Source organism: Oxyura jamaicensis, chromosome 8 (assembly GCF_011077185.1).
Source record: "Oxyura jamaicensis isolate SHBP4307 breed ruddy duck chromosome 8, BPBGC_Ojam_1.0, whole genome shotgun sequence".
In the NCBI taxonomy this organism is placed as follows: domain Eukaryota; kingdom Metazoa; phylum Chordata; class Aves; order Anseriformes; family Anatidae; genus Oxyura; species Oxyura jamaicensis.
Genome location: NC_048900.1, coordinates 22746787 through 22762450, shown reverse-complemented (window position 1 = coordinate 22762450; position 15664 = coordinate 22746787). Strand labels below are relative to the sequence as shown.

The 15664-nt window shown below is 48.1% G+C and overlaps 1 protein-coding gene across 1 annotated transcript; it reads left to right on the top strand.

The window, feature by feature from the left end:
• Positions 1-602: 602 nt before the first annotated feature.
• On the top strand, positions 603-15216 carry LOC118170889 (vitamin D3 hydroxylase-associated protein). Its single transcript, XM_035333490.1, has 15 exons — positions 603-2582; positions 3576-3689; positions 4020-4163; positions 4531-4664; positions 5037-5243; positions 5807-5847; positions 6491-6615; positions 7383-7508; positions 8514-8611; positions 9573-9672; positions 10097-10140; positions 10817-10856; positions 13572-13680; positions 14504-14649; positions 14940-15216. Exons 1-15 carry the CDS (start codon positions 2373-2375, stop codon positions 15066-15068), a joined length of 1767 nt encoding a protein of 588 aa, XP_035189381.1. The 5' UTR covers positions 603-2372; the 3' UTR covers positions 15069-15216.
• Positions 15217-15664: the final 448 nt, after the last annotated feature.

Below are 15664 nucleotides of genomic sequence, written 5' to 3'. Positions count from 1 at the left end.
CCAAGTGTTTACACCTGGCCACCCACCAGCAAGTGGAGGTCAAAACTGAGCCTGCAGCCTCTGGAAAGCAGGGAAGGAGCTGGACTGCTCCCACACGGGGGACCGCTGCCACCCTGACAGCGTGGGCGAGCACCAAGGGGAAATCGGGAGTGTGTAGCAACTCCCCCGTCCCTTAGGCACCTATGTCTGCTTTCCACAGAACACAGGTATAAATTGCTTCATCTCAGTGCATTACAGTTACCAAGCGGCATGCCAGTGTCAGAGGTCAGCCTCTGCTGCACGCAGGGAGCCAGGGCAGGTTTCCAGTGAGGTTCCCCAGCCGCTGGCAGGTACCCCACCAGGATCTGCTGCTCCCTGCAGGTTTCCAAGGGTGCCTGAGAAAGGGGCTCCACAATGCTAAAGCGTCTTCCCAGAGCAGCAGTTCCCAAATAGACTGTAGCAAACCTTTGACAGGAAAAGGTATGGGTGTTTTTGCTTTGTTTTTAAATGTGTTATTGTTTAAACTGGAGTCATGGAAAAAAATAGTTTTTTTCTTAAGGGCTGGGCAAAGAGTTTACCCTGGCCTGTCCAGGACCCTGATCTCTGATTCTCTATCAGCAGGCTTTAAAAAAGGAGTGAGAGAGGAAGGGGGCCGGGGGGGGGGGGGGAACTCCAGGCATCCCAGGACTGAGTGCTATGTAACAAGTAGCTCCAGAGGATCTTGGACTGAGTTTTTCACCAGTTGTAGGCGATCACTGCCCACACAGAAAAAGCTGGATGGGGATTTCTGTTTGCATTTTAAAATCCAAGCCTGGGAGAGATTGTCCCAGGAGAGGCAATGCCAGGTGCTGGCCTGAGCTGGCTGGATGCAGCCCACAGCCCCAGACAGCCAGGAGCTGTGATGCCTCATTAGTTTAATCAGTCTCTCCTTGGCGCAGAGGTGGGCAAGGTACAGGAGTCCAAGAGATGGAGATGCCAGTGGACCTGAACCACTGAACACTCCTCTGGGAGCCCCAAGCAAAGGCCTCCAGTGAGCTCTGCCCACAGCCAAGGATCACTGACAGGGAACAGGGCTGAGGCTGCTGTGTGGTTTTAGGGACTTGAGGTGGCCAAAAAGGGAGGTCGTGGCCACCAGAGTGGCCAGAGGGAGGTCAGGGTGGGTGGTGGTACTGAAGCTTAAAGCTGGGATGTGGGAATGAGGATCAGCTCCTGAGTCATTGGGGAGAGTTGGTAACATCCACATTGAGTTTGTCTCTTTTTATTCTCCATCACGGATGGCGGTAATATGACAGTACAAGCACTGGCTTTCAGCCCCCAAACAAGACCTCTTCATCAGAGAGCGCTAATTACCCAGGACGCAGCCTCCTTACAAGCTCTGCTGCCCTACTGCCTGCAGCAGAGGCACGATGCTACAGACCTGGCAATGCCACCTTGCACCTTGGCAATGAACTTTTGGAGTCATCCCCCGTTCCTTTCCCATGCGCTTGCGACCCTTTGCCATTTGAGAGATGATTTTCCAACCCCCTCTTTTCTCATGCTCTCCTTGGGAACGGTCCTGTGGCTGTGGAGTACCTGTGGCAGGGGGCAGCTCCTGGACAGCATGGTCCAGCTCCTTTGCCTCCTGCTGCCTGGATGATGGCTTTGAAACTGGGGAGTACATGGGATGCTGGGCCCACTGGGGGGATTTCCCTGATGTGTGTTGCCAAAAGATTTTTCAAAGAGGCTTGACTTGGAAATGACACAGAGCAGTCATATTCCTTGATGGCATCTTCAGATAGCTCCATCCAGACTGCCTTTCCAGAGGCACCATGCCCTGCTTGTACTTAACCTTCACTCCAGCCCCTTCATTCCCCGAGCTCCCTACTCTCAGAGATGTGATTTCACTCCCTGCACCAGGTCCCCCAGGGCAAGCAGGGCTCTGTTGTCCCAGGCTCAGAGGGCTGCACATGCTGCTGTCAGGGGAAGAGAGGTGACAGCTGGGCGCTTCTAGTTAATGGGCTTAACTGCTAATGAATTATTAGATGTGGGGAAAGACCAGACCTGGCTTTTGCAGACGTTCAGCCCCATTAATCAGCTCTGTCTGCTCTGTGTAGCCAGGAGCTTTCAGCAGCAGCCAGTGGCCTGGATAGCCACAGCCGTGGGGGACATCCCCTCCGACCCAGTGTGATCTGAGCACACTGCTTGCAGCCCGACCCACAGTGGGCAGGCAGACCCTTTCAAAGTCCATGGTCTAAAAGGTCCATTCCTGGACTTTGTTAATGCAACTCTGTCTCAGAGCTGATCTTGCGCAGGAGGCAACTGAGAGGTCTGCATACATCAGCTCTCCTTAGGAGAAGGTGGGGGACCCAGGCGCCCATAGCTGACCCAGAACAGGAAGGACTGGGGGAGAAATCATGACCCAGGAGCGACTGTGGCAGGTCCTAGACCCATCATGGGCAGACCCTCGCATCCTCTCAGCCTTGCTCTGTGGTTCAGCTGCAGCCATTGTGCTGCTGAAACGGCTGCAGCACAGGAGGATCCAGCAGAAGATGGGAGAAGCACGGAGAGCACGGGATCTGGCCCTGGAACAAATGGAGAAGGCAGCTCGCAGGTTTAAACAAGAGGTAATTTGGGGGAGAGTGTGTGTGGAAGGAATGGACTGTATTTTGGGTAACCTAAGAAAAATGGGAGTCCTAATCAATCCCTCCTTGAATAATGATGAGGGCAAGGGCAGGGATGTGCATGTTTTGAGTCATCACCAACCTTTTTTGATAGTCACCACCCCGTATTGTCACTGAAAAACCCCAACCAGTAAAGGCACCATAAAGGAGGTATTTCTTAATACGGGCCTGTTGTGGGAATCCTAAGGGTGAATGCAGGATCCAAGCCAGGGACACTCTGAACCATGTCACCAGCCGAGAAAGTATTCCCAGACCTCCCTATGCCCTTTTCTCCTCACCCGTTGCTCCTGCCAAGCCTTTCTGCTCCTACCCTCCTCACTCTGCCACTCACTAGGAACCTGTCCACCCCATTGCCCTCAAAGTACAGGTCCCTCCAACATCTGCACATCAGTGACAAAAAGCCATTTCTTTCTGCCCACCTAGATTTCAGGAGGTTCAGTCCTTGGATTCAGGATTTGCCTTAAACACTACTCTTTTCTTGGGAAGGGGCAAGGGGAGATTGCAAAGAGGCCACACACTTTTTTTTCCCCCCAAGTTAATGATAAATTTTGTAAAACTTTAGCTGGCTTAGCTGCCATCCAACACATTGTCTGTTAGAAGGTGGGTGAGGCCCTGCAGGAGGGTAAACAGAGACAGGTCAGGCCTCTCAAACCTCTTACAAATTCATGCAACTCTCTGGCCAAGAGGCAGCTTTCTGGCTGTTTTGGATCTACTTTTACAAAGCAAGACTCAGCAAATTCCCCGTCAGCAAATTCCCCGCTCCAGCAGACAGAGTGCTATGTGACAGGTCTGCATTTCTACAGGGAGTGTCTTTTAAAAAACAATCTCTATTCAAGGTCACTGCTGGGTAGATGTTAGAACCGGGGATTCACAACCTCAACACCAGCCTTTTCGGTCATGTTCATCCCTCTGCACCAAATTTGTTACCCTTTGCAGAACCCAGGCACCCAGACCGCACACATCCTGTCGCTGCCCATGGTGGAGCTGGCGGAGAAGCTGAAGGAGGGGTCCCTGTCCCCAGAGAGCGTCCTCTACTCCTACATGGGCAAAGTGAGTGAAAGATATAGTGTGGGAGGGATGTCTCGGGGCTCTTCTGCTCAGGCAGCAGCAGGGGCTTTCTAACTGAAAACCAGCCCGTTTTCTGGGAGAACCAGCAAGGCCAGAGATAGCAATTTGTTGATGCTGAGAGGGATGAAGGGTGGCTTGTGGGTGAATGAGTAGGACAGGGATCCAGGGCAGAAAATGATCCCAAAAAGAAATATCTAAAGTTTATGTATAAGGTCTGAATGCTGGAGGTTTGAGAACATTGAATACTCATCTTGAAAACTCAATTTAAATGCTGTTTCTTCCTTCCATCTACTCACTTGCTGCTCTGGAGAGGCTTTGGAGGTGACTCAGGAAGTGAACTGTGTGATAGACTTCATTCATGGCTGTGAGGATCAGCTCCAGAAAGTGAAGAAGCAGAAGGAGAAAGGGCTGCTCTATGGCATTCCTGTCAGCATTAAGGACCACATCAACTGCAAGGTACATCCCTAATACCCTTATCCTTGGTCTGGAGCTGGGAACAGACCAGCATGTCCAGTCCTCTACCCTCATACAGGGAGTCCAGCTTGATCCTTTTTATCTCATCATGACTGGCCAAAAGTTCCCTCAGGCAAGGATGTTCTGGACTATTTGTAGGGTCAGCAAACCTGTCTTTCTTTTGACAAAAACTCAGTTTTCTTGGAAAATTCCTAACTTTCTGTGATCTGGTTTCCCTCAGGTAGTTCGCTGTGAGAAAAGTTAGGTGGGAACTTTGTCACAGGAGGTGTCAGGGCTTATGTCTGTAATTGTTATAGCTCCCAACAGCATCAGTACTGGTAGCTAAAGAACTGTGCTTCCCATCCCCAAGGGCCACGTCTCCTCTGGTGGGCTGGTGAAGCTTCTGGGCCAGGTGAAGGAAGAAGACAGCGTCATCGTCCAGGTTCTAAAGAGCCAGGGGGCAATCCCCTTCGTGAAAACCAACATCCCTCAGACAATGATAAAGTAATCTTGTATTTGCCTTTCTGGAAACACTGTGTCATGCATCTCTTGTGATCTAAGGGTGGGTGGGGCCCACATGCACACGCTCCCACTCTTGTCTAAACTAATCATGCACAGTGAGTTAATTGCCTCCTTATTTCAATCTGAGTCATTCTATTCTGGGTCTTCCTGCAGAATACTACAGAGACATTATTTGTCTTATATTTGATGCCTCTTTCTTCATCACCTATCTGTCCCAGCAGATCTACTTCACACTGTGATCCTACCCTCCAGGATTAATTCCACACTCATCCCTGCGCAGATGCTCTGTGCCTTGCATTTATGGTTTGCAGAGACAGAAGTACCTCAGTCACCTGCTGTTTTCCCTCTCCCCAGCTATGACTGCAGCAATCTCATTTTCGGCCAGACCCTGAACCCTCTCAACCACCAGAAGACCCCCGGAGGCTCCTCAGGAGGGGAGGGAGCTCTGATCGCAGGGGGTGGCTCCATCCTGGGCATCGGCTCAGATGTGGCGGGCAGCATCCGCCTGCCGTCCAGCTTCTGCGGGCTGTGTGGGCTCAAACCCACAGGCAACAGGATCAGGTACAGCCTAACTTCTGTCCCCTTCTCTGCCCACTGTGGAGGCTGAAGTGTCCCCCACCATGCATTACCCTACACAACAGATGGCCGTGTTTTCCTCCAGGTTTAAGTTACCACACTAATCTGCCTGTTCCCTTTCATCAGCTAGGCTAAGGGCTCTGTTGATGATCTCCATGACACATGATGACCTCCAACTGTTAACGCAATAAAGACTTAATTTATGAGTCACAGTCGGGAAGCTGAAAGGAAATGCTGCAGGAACATCTACTTTTTAGATATTTTCCATCCCTTGCATTGCTTGTAAGAGTTCTCTGTGTATCACAGCTGGTTTACTCCCATGTGAGGAATTTCATGCACCAGGGAACGAAGATAATAGCAACCATCTCTAACCCCTAGCAGCTCACAGCCCCTGAAAGCCTTCCTAGTCTAGAAAGTGTCAAGTCTTTGTGGGACCTTTTGTTCTCTTGCATTTTGCCTGGGGAGAATTAGGAAGTCTGCAGCCCAGCATGGTGACTTGCCTTACAGCAAGAGCTGCTCCTAATCTGTTTCTCCCATTACGTTCCTAGCAAACTGGGTGTGGTTTCTCCTATCACAGGAATGTACTCAGGTAAGTCCATCCAGATGATACATTACTACTGTCAAACCTTCACTTCTTGCATCCCCTTCTACTGCTGTGATGCCAGCTCAGTGTGCTTCACACAGTTATGTGTTTCACAACCAATTAAGACAGGTAATCTATTATACCAGAGCCTGCCTTATGCTATTACCCTTTTGCACCATTTATTCTGTTCTGGATTGTGATAGGGGTTAACTCCATCACGGCTGAATTGAAGAAACAGCCATTCAGGCAGTGCAGTGCATAACAGTGAGGAATGTGAGATGTGCATCTCAAAGGCCTGGAATATTTCACTGGATGGTTTGAAGACTCTGCTGGCCTCAGTTGCTGCCAGGCAGTATTGCTTGCTGTTGGTAGTATGGCTGCAGTCCTTGTGCTCCTCTTGAGTGGGACTTGTGCCTGCAGAAGCCTGGCCCAGAAGGTCAACCTTAGTAGGTAGCACCAGGCCTCTGCTCTGAAACTTAGGGACTGTTGCTGCTGGGCTTTCTCGCTTACTTCTTGCACAGACATTGGCTTCATTCCCTGTTCCTCTTCCCTGACCTGAATTAAACTCCTCTCTGCTGGGTCACCACCAGTTACTAGAAGAGAGCTCCAGGCCCATCTGCCTACAGTGACGGGATCTTTGTGCTTGCAGTGACAGGGACGCTGGGGCCGATGGCGAGAGATGTGGACAGCCTGGCCCTCTGCATGAAGGCACTGCTCTGTGATGAGATGTTCCGGCTGGATCCCACCTTGCCCCCTATCCCCTTTGATGAGGAGGTAATTCTCAGAGGCAATGTGATGCCTCCGTTTACCCATCACCAAAGTGAGATTTTGGGAGACTCTCAACTGGTTTAATGTCTCAAGATAGTGAAGGACCTGGAGAGGCAAGCCTCCTTCTGAACAGAGGGGCCCCACATGAGCAACCACAAGAAGTCACACAGCAGGGTTGGCAGGCCCCTGCTGGCTTGCCCTGGTGAGACCTGCTTGATACTAACCCCTTACCCAGCAATGATTACCCAACAAGTTTGCTGGCTCCATCCTGGCTCAATTTCTAAAGGAATTTTTTTTTTTTTCCTGATCAGAGAAACTCACTTCTCATGCTTTTAATGAGAGCCTTGTTTAACAGTCACTCACTTAAGAAATCATTGCCCTTTTCTGTTAGCTCTCTACTTCTACCATCTGATTGTTGCTTTCTGGCTCAGGTCCTAGGATCCTAGTGTCCTTCCATTGTCCCAGATATATAGACAATACAGACCAGTCAACTACCCTCAAGGAACTTGGCCATAGCCAAGTGAACTGTTCAGATGCTACCACATCTGCTATCTCAAAGTTGGGACGTAGTTCACATGGCAGGATGTAGTGTCTTTCTGACCACATCAAGACCACTGCTGTAGCTCTGTCTTCTGGTCAACAGTGCTTTCCACCAGACCTATTGCTCCTGTCATTCCTCCAACCCAGGACAACTCAGCTGCTGCCTTCCTGCACCCTAGAATGGTCTGATCTGGTACATCTCATGTGTCAAGCACTGGCTCCTCTCCTCACAGGTTTACACCAGTTCAAAGCCACTTCGGATTGGGTATTATGAAGGAGATGGCTACTTCCAGCCCTCACCCAGCATGAAACGGGCCATCCAGGAGACCAGAAAGCTCCTCCAGGAAGCGGGGCATACAGTGAGTTTTTATGCCTGTGGTTACCAGGAGCTGTTGTCCTTCTGCTCCTCACAGAATTTAGATAAGTCATTTCCCGTCTCCTTTTTCACTGCCATCAAACAGGGCCATCTCTCCCTGGCAAAATGCAATCATCTGTTTCCCAAACCAAAGTGATCTTGAATATGTTTCTGGCCTAGCAGACAGGAAAATCACCTTCAGATTCAGACTTCACCTCCAAGTCTGTCTTCTCTAAAGCACAGTGTGGGGCATGATTTTTCCCATCTTGTTTGGTGTCTCCATAAATATCAAACTCGCAGCAGCTTCCATAATCCCTCAGCTGCTGAATACAGTTTACAGATTTCTTGGTGGGCAAGGGTTTTGCAGCTGAGACCCTTTCTAGCCTAAATTATACTGTAGTTCCACTGATGGTAATTTCTATATGGGAGCTGCTCCAGTAATTAGTATAAATTAAAAGTACTTGGTGTTTTGAAGCCTCTAGATATTTTTCTCTAAGGAGTGGAGAAGTGGAGCCCATGCCAGGTCACATCATAAATAACTGCTAATGGCTTGGAGACAGGAAAGAACAGTTGGAAGATGGCATCAGCCCAGGTCCCTCTGAAAATGCAGAGTAGCACAGCCCCTACTGCAAGACCCCACCTCCATCCTGCTCTGCAGCCCTAGGCACCGGGAGCAGCTGGTAGGTGGCCCACAGTCATGATGCCCAGCTGTGTCTGGCACATTGCTCCATAACTGTGTGAGCCCAGGGGAGCCTGACGCAAAAGACAGTTGTGTGAGCTGCCCAGAGGTGACCTACCATGTCCCTTATGCTTGAGAAGGCATCACAGTGGCAGGCTGGAAGCCAGCACGTCCCAGGGAAGGGTGCAGAACTGCTGGCCACACACTCCTGGTGTGCTACACCTTCCCACCGCTTCCCACTCACCTCACTGGTAAGGCAGGGTGGTTTAAAGAGGGCTCTGTGAATCATTTGTCTTTCTTGCTTCCTGAACGGGGACGGTTTTCCTGCAGCTTGTCCCCTTTGCACCGCCCAAGATTGACTACGTGGTAGATGAGCTGTTCACCAGAGGGATTTTCTCGGATGGTGCTGCTCACCTGGTGGACTCCTTGTGAGTAAAACCCTCTTGCTTTCAGTGCTGGCCTGGGGACTTGGCACGATATGGCCAGTGGATGCATTCAGAGTGCTTTTATTCCTGTGGGTGTGTACTAAAGAGCGGGCAGCAGAGGAGGTATTTTTGAAAGGGTGAAATTAACATGGGCAGCAGCTAGTTCACAAGGGTCAGTCATGTATGTCGGTAACCCTGTGGAGTAATAACATGCCATGTGTCCACAGTGCTCTGGCAACTGTTTTTATGCGGTTAGCCTTTGGTGCATGGGAAACACCACACACTGTAGGACTTCCCTTGGAGCTGGGTTAGACCTGGAGAGCAGCTCACTCCTCTTCCTAAGCAGGAAGAAAATAGGATGAGAAAGATAGTGGGTGAGGATAAAGACAGGGAGATCGCCTACTGATTACCATCACATACTGTGTTTTTGCCCTTTCTCACATACACTTTAAGAGAAGCACCACCAGTGTTAGTGAGGGGCCCGACCGTGCCCTGAGGTGGGGCCGGTGGAGCCGGCTGGAGCCGGCCATGACCAGCATGGGGCAACCCCAGCCTCTCCTCACAGAGCACCAGGCAGCTCTCCCTCCACACACCCCAGTGGGTGCTGAGACCATCCCTCTGCTCCATTTCAAGGACATCTATCAAAGTCCAACCCTAATTATCCTGCATTTTAGTGGCTCTGAAACATCAGAGCACGGCAAACGAGCACCCCTGCCTAGGACTGGGAGGCTGCAGCTGGCTGGGCAGAAGCAGCACACCCATCCAGGTGTCATACCAGGAGTGTGAAGCCTGAAGAACCATTTGTGACCTGGAGAATGTCCTCCTGGCTTGTCTTCTGGGCCTGGGGTCCAAGCTGAACCCAGCTCAGGACTTGGCTCAGGGGTAGCATTGGCCATCCCCAACTCTGGTACCCTCTGGCACAGGCGGCTTTTCCTGATCACCCCTTCACTCTCTGCCCTTCCAGCAAAGGAGACATTGTGGACCCCAACCTCAAATCCCAGTTCAATACGTACAGGCTTCCTGCTCTGGTGAAAAGGATCTTGGCTATCATTTTGAAACCCATTGTAAGTATTCAGGCATTTTGTCTGTGTTACAGGAATTGTGCAAGGTGGGAAAGTTTCCACAAGAAGGGTGGTGGGCTGCTCCACTCAGAGCTTTGCTGCTTCATGTCAAAAGTCTGATGGTTTTCAAATAAAAATATACTCAAGTAAACTTAGTCCCTAAGCAAGGGTCTAAACAGCATCTCCACATCCAGGAGATGCTCTCCAGGGCTAGCAGCATTGTCTAGAGCCTAATTTCCATGGGTTGATGTGATTGAATATGTAAATTAATGTTGGAGTAAAACCACCTCATTGGAAACTGTACCTGTTCTTCAGAGCCATGTCTGCTAGGAAAAGAAGTGTGCTCAAAATACAGTGTCATGCTAGCCATCTATTTCACCTGCATTGTTGTTGACTAATCCCAGACTTTTCCTCTTCCCTCTGAAAGTACCCACGAATTGCTCGGGATCTCAGCGCTCTCTGTGGAGTGGGGTAAGTGACACTGAAGTACCTCTGGAGGCAGGGATGCACATGAATATGTCCACTGGGTCCATCTGTCTAGATGCCAGCTTGCTGGGCAAAGCCCTGTCATGGGGCTGTGCAGCACAGGCTAAGCCTGCATGAATACATGCTGCCTCAGCACCACCTGGGCTCAGCATGGTGTTATCCAGGGCTATGCAGCCAGAGATTATTTTAAGAGCTCATTGTGGCAGGGCTAGAAGTCTCAGCACAGGCAGATAAAGGCTGCTTTCCTCAGTGTCGGGGGAATTCTGGTACCCAGAGCAGCATGTGCCAACATGATGGAGAGGCATCTGCATGTGGATGCAGTATGGTGTGAAATACAGACGTCTCTGAGAGAGACAAGAAAAAGGAATAATAATAATAATAATAATAATAATAATAATAAAACAGCTGAGAGCAGCTAAATGTAAAAGACCACCATGGTTTTTGTCTACGTGCCAGAACAAGTGGAAGCATGGTGGTAAGCTCTTGTGGTGTACCTGTAAGTACTTGTGCATGCTGTGCAATCATCTAGGTGATACTATAGTTTGTTCCCTTGTTCCCAGAACAGTCAAACAGTTTCCATAAAAATGGGCTAAAAGGGTATTTTTTAAAATGTTTTCTGTTGCTACAGTCCCATTGCTGATTAATTCTGCCACCTTTCCAGGTCTGCCAAAAACCTCTGGGATCAGCATGCAGCAGTAGCGGTAAGGCGATTTCTTTTACCTTGCTAAGTATAGTGAGATCCCTAAAATTTCTGAGCAGTTGCTTTCAGCTCTGTGATGGATTTGGTGTTAGAAATGGATCATGTGGAAATAAAAGGGCTGGGCTTTTCTTTGAAGTTCAGTCTTTGCAAAAAGTGGTAAGAGCTCAAGGCTCCTACTACCACATACTACTACCACATAGTCATGTGGACGTCTTTGCTTCCTGGAATATGGGGAAGAAAAATTATCCATTTTCCATTTATGCATTTTCTAAGCAGAAATAGCATAAAAATAACCACTAAAGATGAGGCTTCATTTTTAATGATTTCCATCTCTTGGTGCAAATCCCTCATTTCAGACATCAGGTGCTATTATCACTAGTTAAGACCTCTCTTGAACTATCAAGCAGAGATGCTAGGAGTCTGTTATGGTTTAACCTGTCAGGCCGCTAAGCACCACAAAGCTGCCCACTCACTCACAGCTGCAGGATGTGGGGAAAGAACTGAAAAAGTTACAAGTGAGAGAACCTATGGGTTGAAATAAAGATATTTTAATAAAGAAAAAAAAAAAAAAAAAGCAATGATAAACATTATTGCTTGCCACCAGCCAACTGGTGTCCAGCCAGTCACTGAGCAACAACAGCAGCCCCCCTGCCAACTCCCCCCTATATTTGTTGTTCCACATGGCACACAGGGTATGGGACATCCCCCTGGCCAGCCTGGGCCAGCTGTCCCGGCTGTGTCCCCTCCCAGCTCCTTGGGCATCCCCAGCCCCTCGCTGGCAGGGCGGTGTGAGAAGGGAAGGCCTTGGATCTGCAACGACTGAAGCAACGGTGTGCTGCCAACATTGTTTTCATTCTAAATCTAAAACATGGCACAATACCAACTGCTATGAAGAAAATTAACTCTGGCCCAGCCAAAACCAGGGCAGAGTAAAAAACTGTGTTTGTGAACAATTTGGCTCAGGTGTATTTTGTATGAACTCGTTCTAGTTTAGCAATAAAGGACAGGAAGCGTTGTCCTGGACAACTGAGTCCAGTACTGCTCACAAACCAGATTCCTCTTCAAAACTAGTTGGATTTTTCACTTTTTTTATTTGGCCATCTCCTCTCCTCCCTGCTCTGATAATTGTAAAGCTTTGTATTTCCCTTGTTTATTCACTTGCAGTTTATTCTCATTTTATTCCCGTCCTTGAGATTAAATAACACCTCTCCTCTCTGGTATTTTCCACTGCCTCCCTTGTCCTTGATCTATTTATAAACAGCAGTTGTATCCCCTTTCAGCTGGTGTTTTGCGAGGCTGAAGAAGCCGAGCTGTTTCAGTGTCTCCCCGCAAGCCAGGATTCGTGTTCTCTGGGACACCCTCACAACCCTTCCTGAGAATAAACACAGCCCCAGAGTGCACCATGCAGCTTCCATCAGTGCTGGTCATGAGATGGAAGTGCATGCTCACTTGCAGCAGGTCTGACAGACCATAGATCATAAGAAAAACTTCTGTAAACCAGCCTGGGCTGATGGGAGTGTTTGGAAGGAAAAGGTTTGATTGTTCAGTGCTGGATATTTTTTTTTTAGGTGAAAAATAGATCATCCTTCCCCCATTCCTACTCCCCTACTCCCCCCCTCCCAAAAAAAAAAAAAAATTTAAAGATTTGTCAACTGCAATATTTCGGATTGTTTTTCTTTAGCAAAACCATTATTCACAGTTTCTACTGTAAGCAAGAGCTGATCCAAAACTTTTGGCTAGCTACCAGCTTTCCTCTCAAAAAAAAAAAAAAAAAAAAAAAAAAAAAAAAAAAAAAGAGAGAGAGAGATTAGCTGCATTGACTGCATTTCCTGGAAACCCTTTCTTTTGTCAAACTTTCAGCAGGAAGGATCTCAGAGTGCTGATGGAATTTGAGGTCAGATAAAAAATAGCCTGGTGGTCAGGGCTTTCATGAATGATGTGGGAGACCCTTGTATAGAAAAGTTGGGGTAAGTTTGCACAGAACAGGGTCTGGAACATGGGACAAAAGTGTCCTATAACCAGGGTAGGCTGCAGAAGTAGCCACGCTCTGGTCCATCTGTATTTATTTACTAAGAGAAAGTGGAACAGCTCTTTTGAGGATTAATTAATTCATTGCCTGATGTTCAGCAAAGATGTAGAAAACCAAAATGCAAATCTAGTTCTCTCTTGGACATACAGTACAAACCCAAAGCTGTGATTCCTACATCATAGAGGAGAAGACTACAGGCTTACCTAACTGTCTCTTGATGCTTCTTTTTCTTACCTGTAACCCAATGCAGAATGAAAGAAGGTTTTGTGAAAATATTTGGAATTCATGTATTCTATCCAAGTTTCTTCTACCAAAATAACAAAGCTCTTAGGAAATGGATTTTTTAGTGAGCTGAACATAATTCTTTGTATTATTTTTGTTTTGCATCCAATCAAATTTGAAGATAAAACTGTGGATTTGGTTAATACTCAAAGGAATCAACTCTGAAATGCCCACATAGCACCAACGTCTAGGTCTGAGGAGGACATGGTATTCTGCCAGAAAACCTAGAGTTGGAAGAACAAAACCCATTGGCTCTTTCAAAGCACAGCTCAGATTTGATTTGATTTTTCACTTTTATCCAAGCAGGTTTTTTTTTTCTTTTCTCCTTTTTCCATGCTGTAGGCATTGATCTGCCACTGCTGTCCAACAAACATTGTTCATCATCCTCTCTGTCTTTCCCTCAAGGTTTACCGTACCGAATTCATTGCTAAATGGAGAAAGCAAAGACTGGATGTGATTCTCTGTCCTGCACTGGGTCCAGCCTTTAACCATGGCTATGCTGGGAAGCTGTTTGGTAATCTTCACTGAGATGTCTCTAGATGCATCCACGGTGGTGTTTATGGGCACAGCAGGAGCAAGATATTTTGGTCTCATTAACATTCCCCAAACCATGTGCAGTGCCTGCTCTTCCCTCCAGGGAAGATAGCAAAGGGACCTCTCCTCTCTGTGGGCCTCCCCATGCCCCCGCCCCATCTGAGCTGCAGATGTTTGGATTAGTATAGAACAGCATTAAGTGACTCATCTGTCCCAGCCATTACCGGGTGACTTTCCTTTGTATCATCTGTCCTGCACAGAGTGGTTGCAAGGATAGTTTTGAGAGTCGTGCCTGACCTTAGCACAAGACCAGGCTCTTCTGGCTGTGGCTATCTATGTTCCCCAAGGCTCTGCAAATAGCAGAAAGGCTAAATTGCCTCTGACTTGCAGAAAGAGGCAATTTCATAGCTTCCTGTGGTCAGGGTCTTCCATTTCTCTAGCAGCAGCCCTCTGGGATCCAAAATGCCCAAGATGGTGGTACAAACCTGGACATCTGGATTATCTTGAAAAGATAAGCGGGATTTTTCCCTGGGGTATGGATGACAGATTCAAACTCTGTCACAGACCTTATCTCCACCATGACTGACAGGTGAAGTCACGGGGCTCTCTCTGATTTCAGCAGCCATGCAGCCCTCAAACTTCCCCAACAAAAGTCCCTTTGAAAACAGCACATTTTCATTGTCTCTTTAGGTCCAGCAACTCCAGTTCAAAATCCCTTTAAACCAAATTCTCACCTGAAGGTCTTTGCTGGCCCAGCACCCTTAAATTCTGCCATTTTTCATGCTCTGTGTGATCTTTTCCAGCTGCAACCTCCTATACCAACTTATACAATGTCTTAAACTTCCCTGCTGGAGTGGTGCCAGTCAGCACAGTCACAAAAGCTGATGAAGAAGAACTGAAGCATTACCGAGGGCACTATGGGGACCCTTGGGATAGGAGACTAAAAGAGGTGAGCAAGGAAAAAGCTTAAGTCTTAGCAGAAGGCTATGACTGGCACAGTGGCACATTGTCCCATATCTTCTCTCCATCTCCTAATGAGAGTGGAAACTTCTTTAGTGATGTGGTTGCATATACCATGTTACCACCCTGAATGTGGTACAGATAAGCTGGGGTACACCAGCCTGCCAGCTCTCCCATGGCAAATCTTTCTTCATCTCTCTTTCTACACTGTCAAAAGACAGCATTTTCTTGTGTGCCTCCTTGGGTGCTCTGACTCAACACCACACTTACTTTTTGCAGGCTGTGGAAGGAGCTGTGGGGCTGCCTGTGGCTGTCCAATGTGTGGCTTTGCCGTGGCAGGAGGAGCTGTGCCTGCGGTTCATGAAGGAGGTGGAGACACTTTCCCGTGGCACAAGGAGAAATGTGTGATTTATCCGGATCTGCCTCCATGATAACAACCTTTCATTCCCTGTCCTTCTCTCCAGTCACCTTCTACCTAATGCACAAAGCAAAGTAGATAGCGAGCTGCAGACTCTGAATCACCATTTCAATAAAATGGCAGTAAATGCTGTTTAAAGACAATCAGCAAAATCTCCTCTCTGTCCAAACTGTCCTTCTTTGTTAAACTGGGACAAAACTAAAAGAAAGGAATGAGAGTTCATGTTGGACCAAAGGAGTCCAGTAACTGTCGTGAAGTTATATTTGTTGTATGACATGAGGCCGAAGAGGTGTTTACGTCATTATTTTGCTTCCAGTACTGGGAGTAGCAGATGTTTGTGGAAGAGTGTAACCTGCTAGGTGCAGGATTCTTTCTTTAGCTGTGCCACTCATTGGCTTAGATACTTTTTGGCAAAAAGTTTTAGTCAGCCCATCAGTGTTAATAGCTGCCAAGAAAGCTGTCCTTCATTAACTTGGGTCCCCCTTTTGAACTCATTAGTTCTGTTGCTCTCCACACCATCCAACGGCAATGGGCTCTACAGTTTAATTGGACAGTGTGTAGTGGAAAGCTTCATTTTCTTTAATTA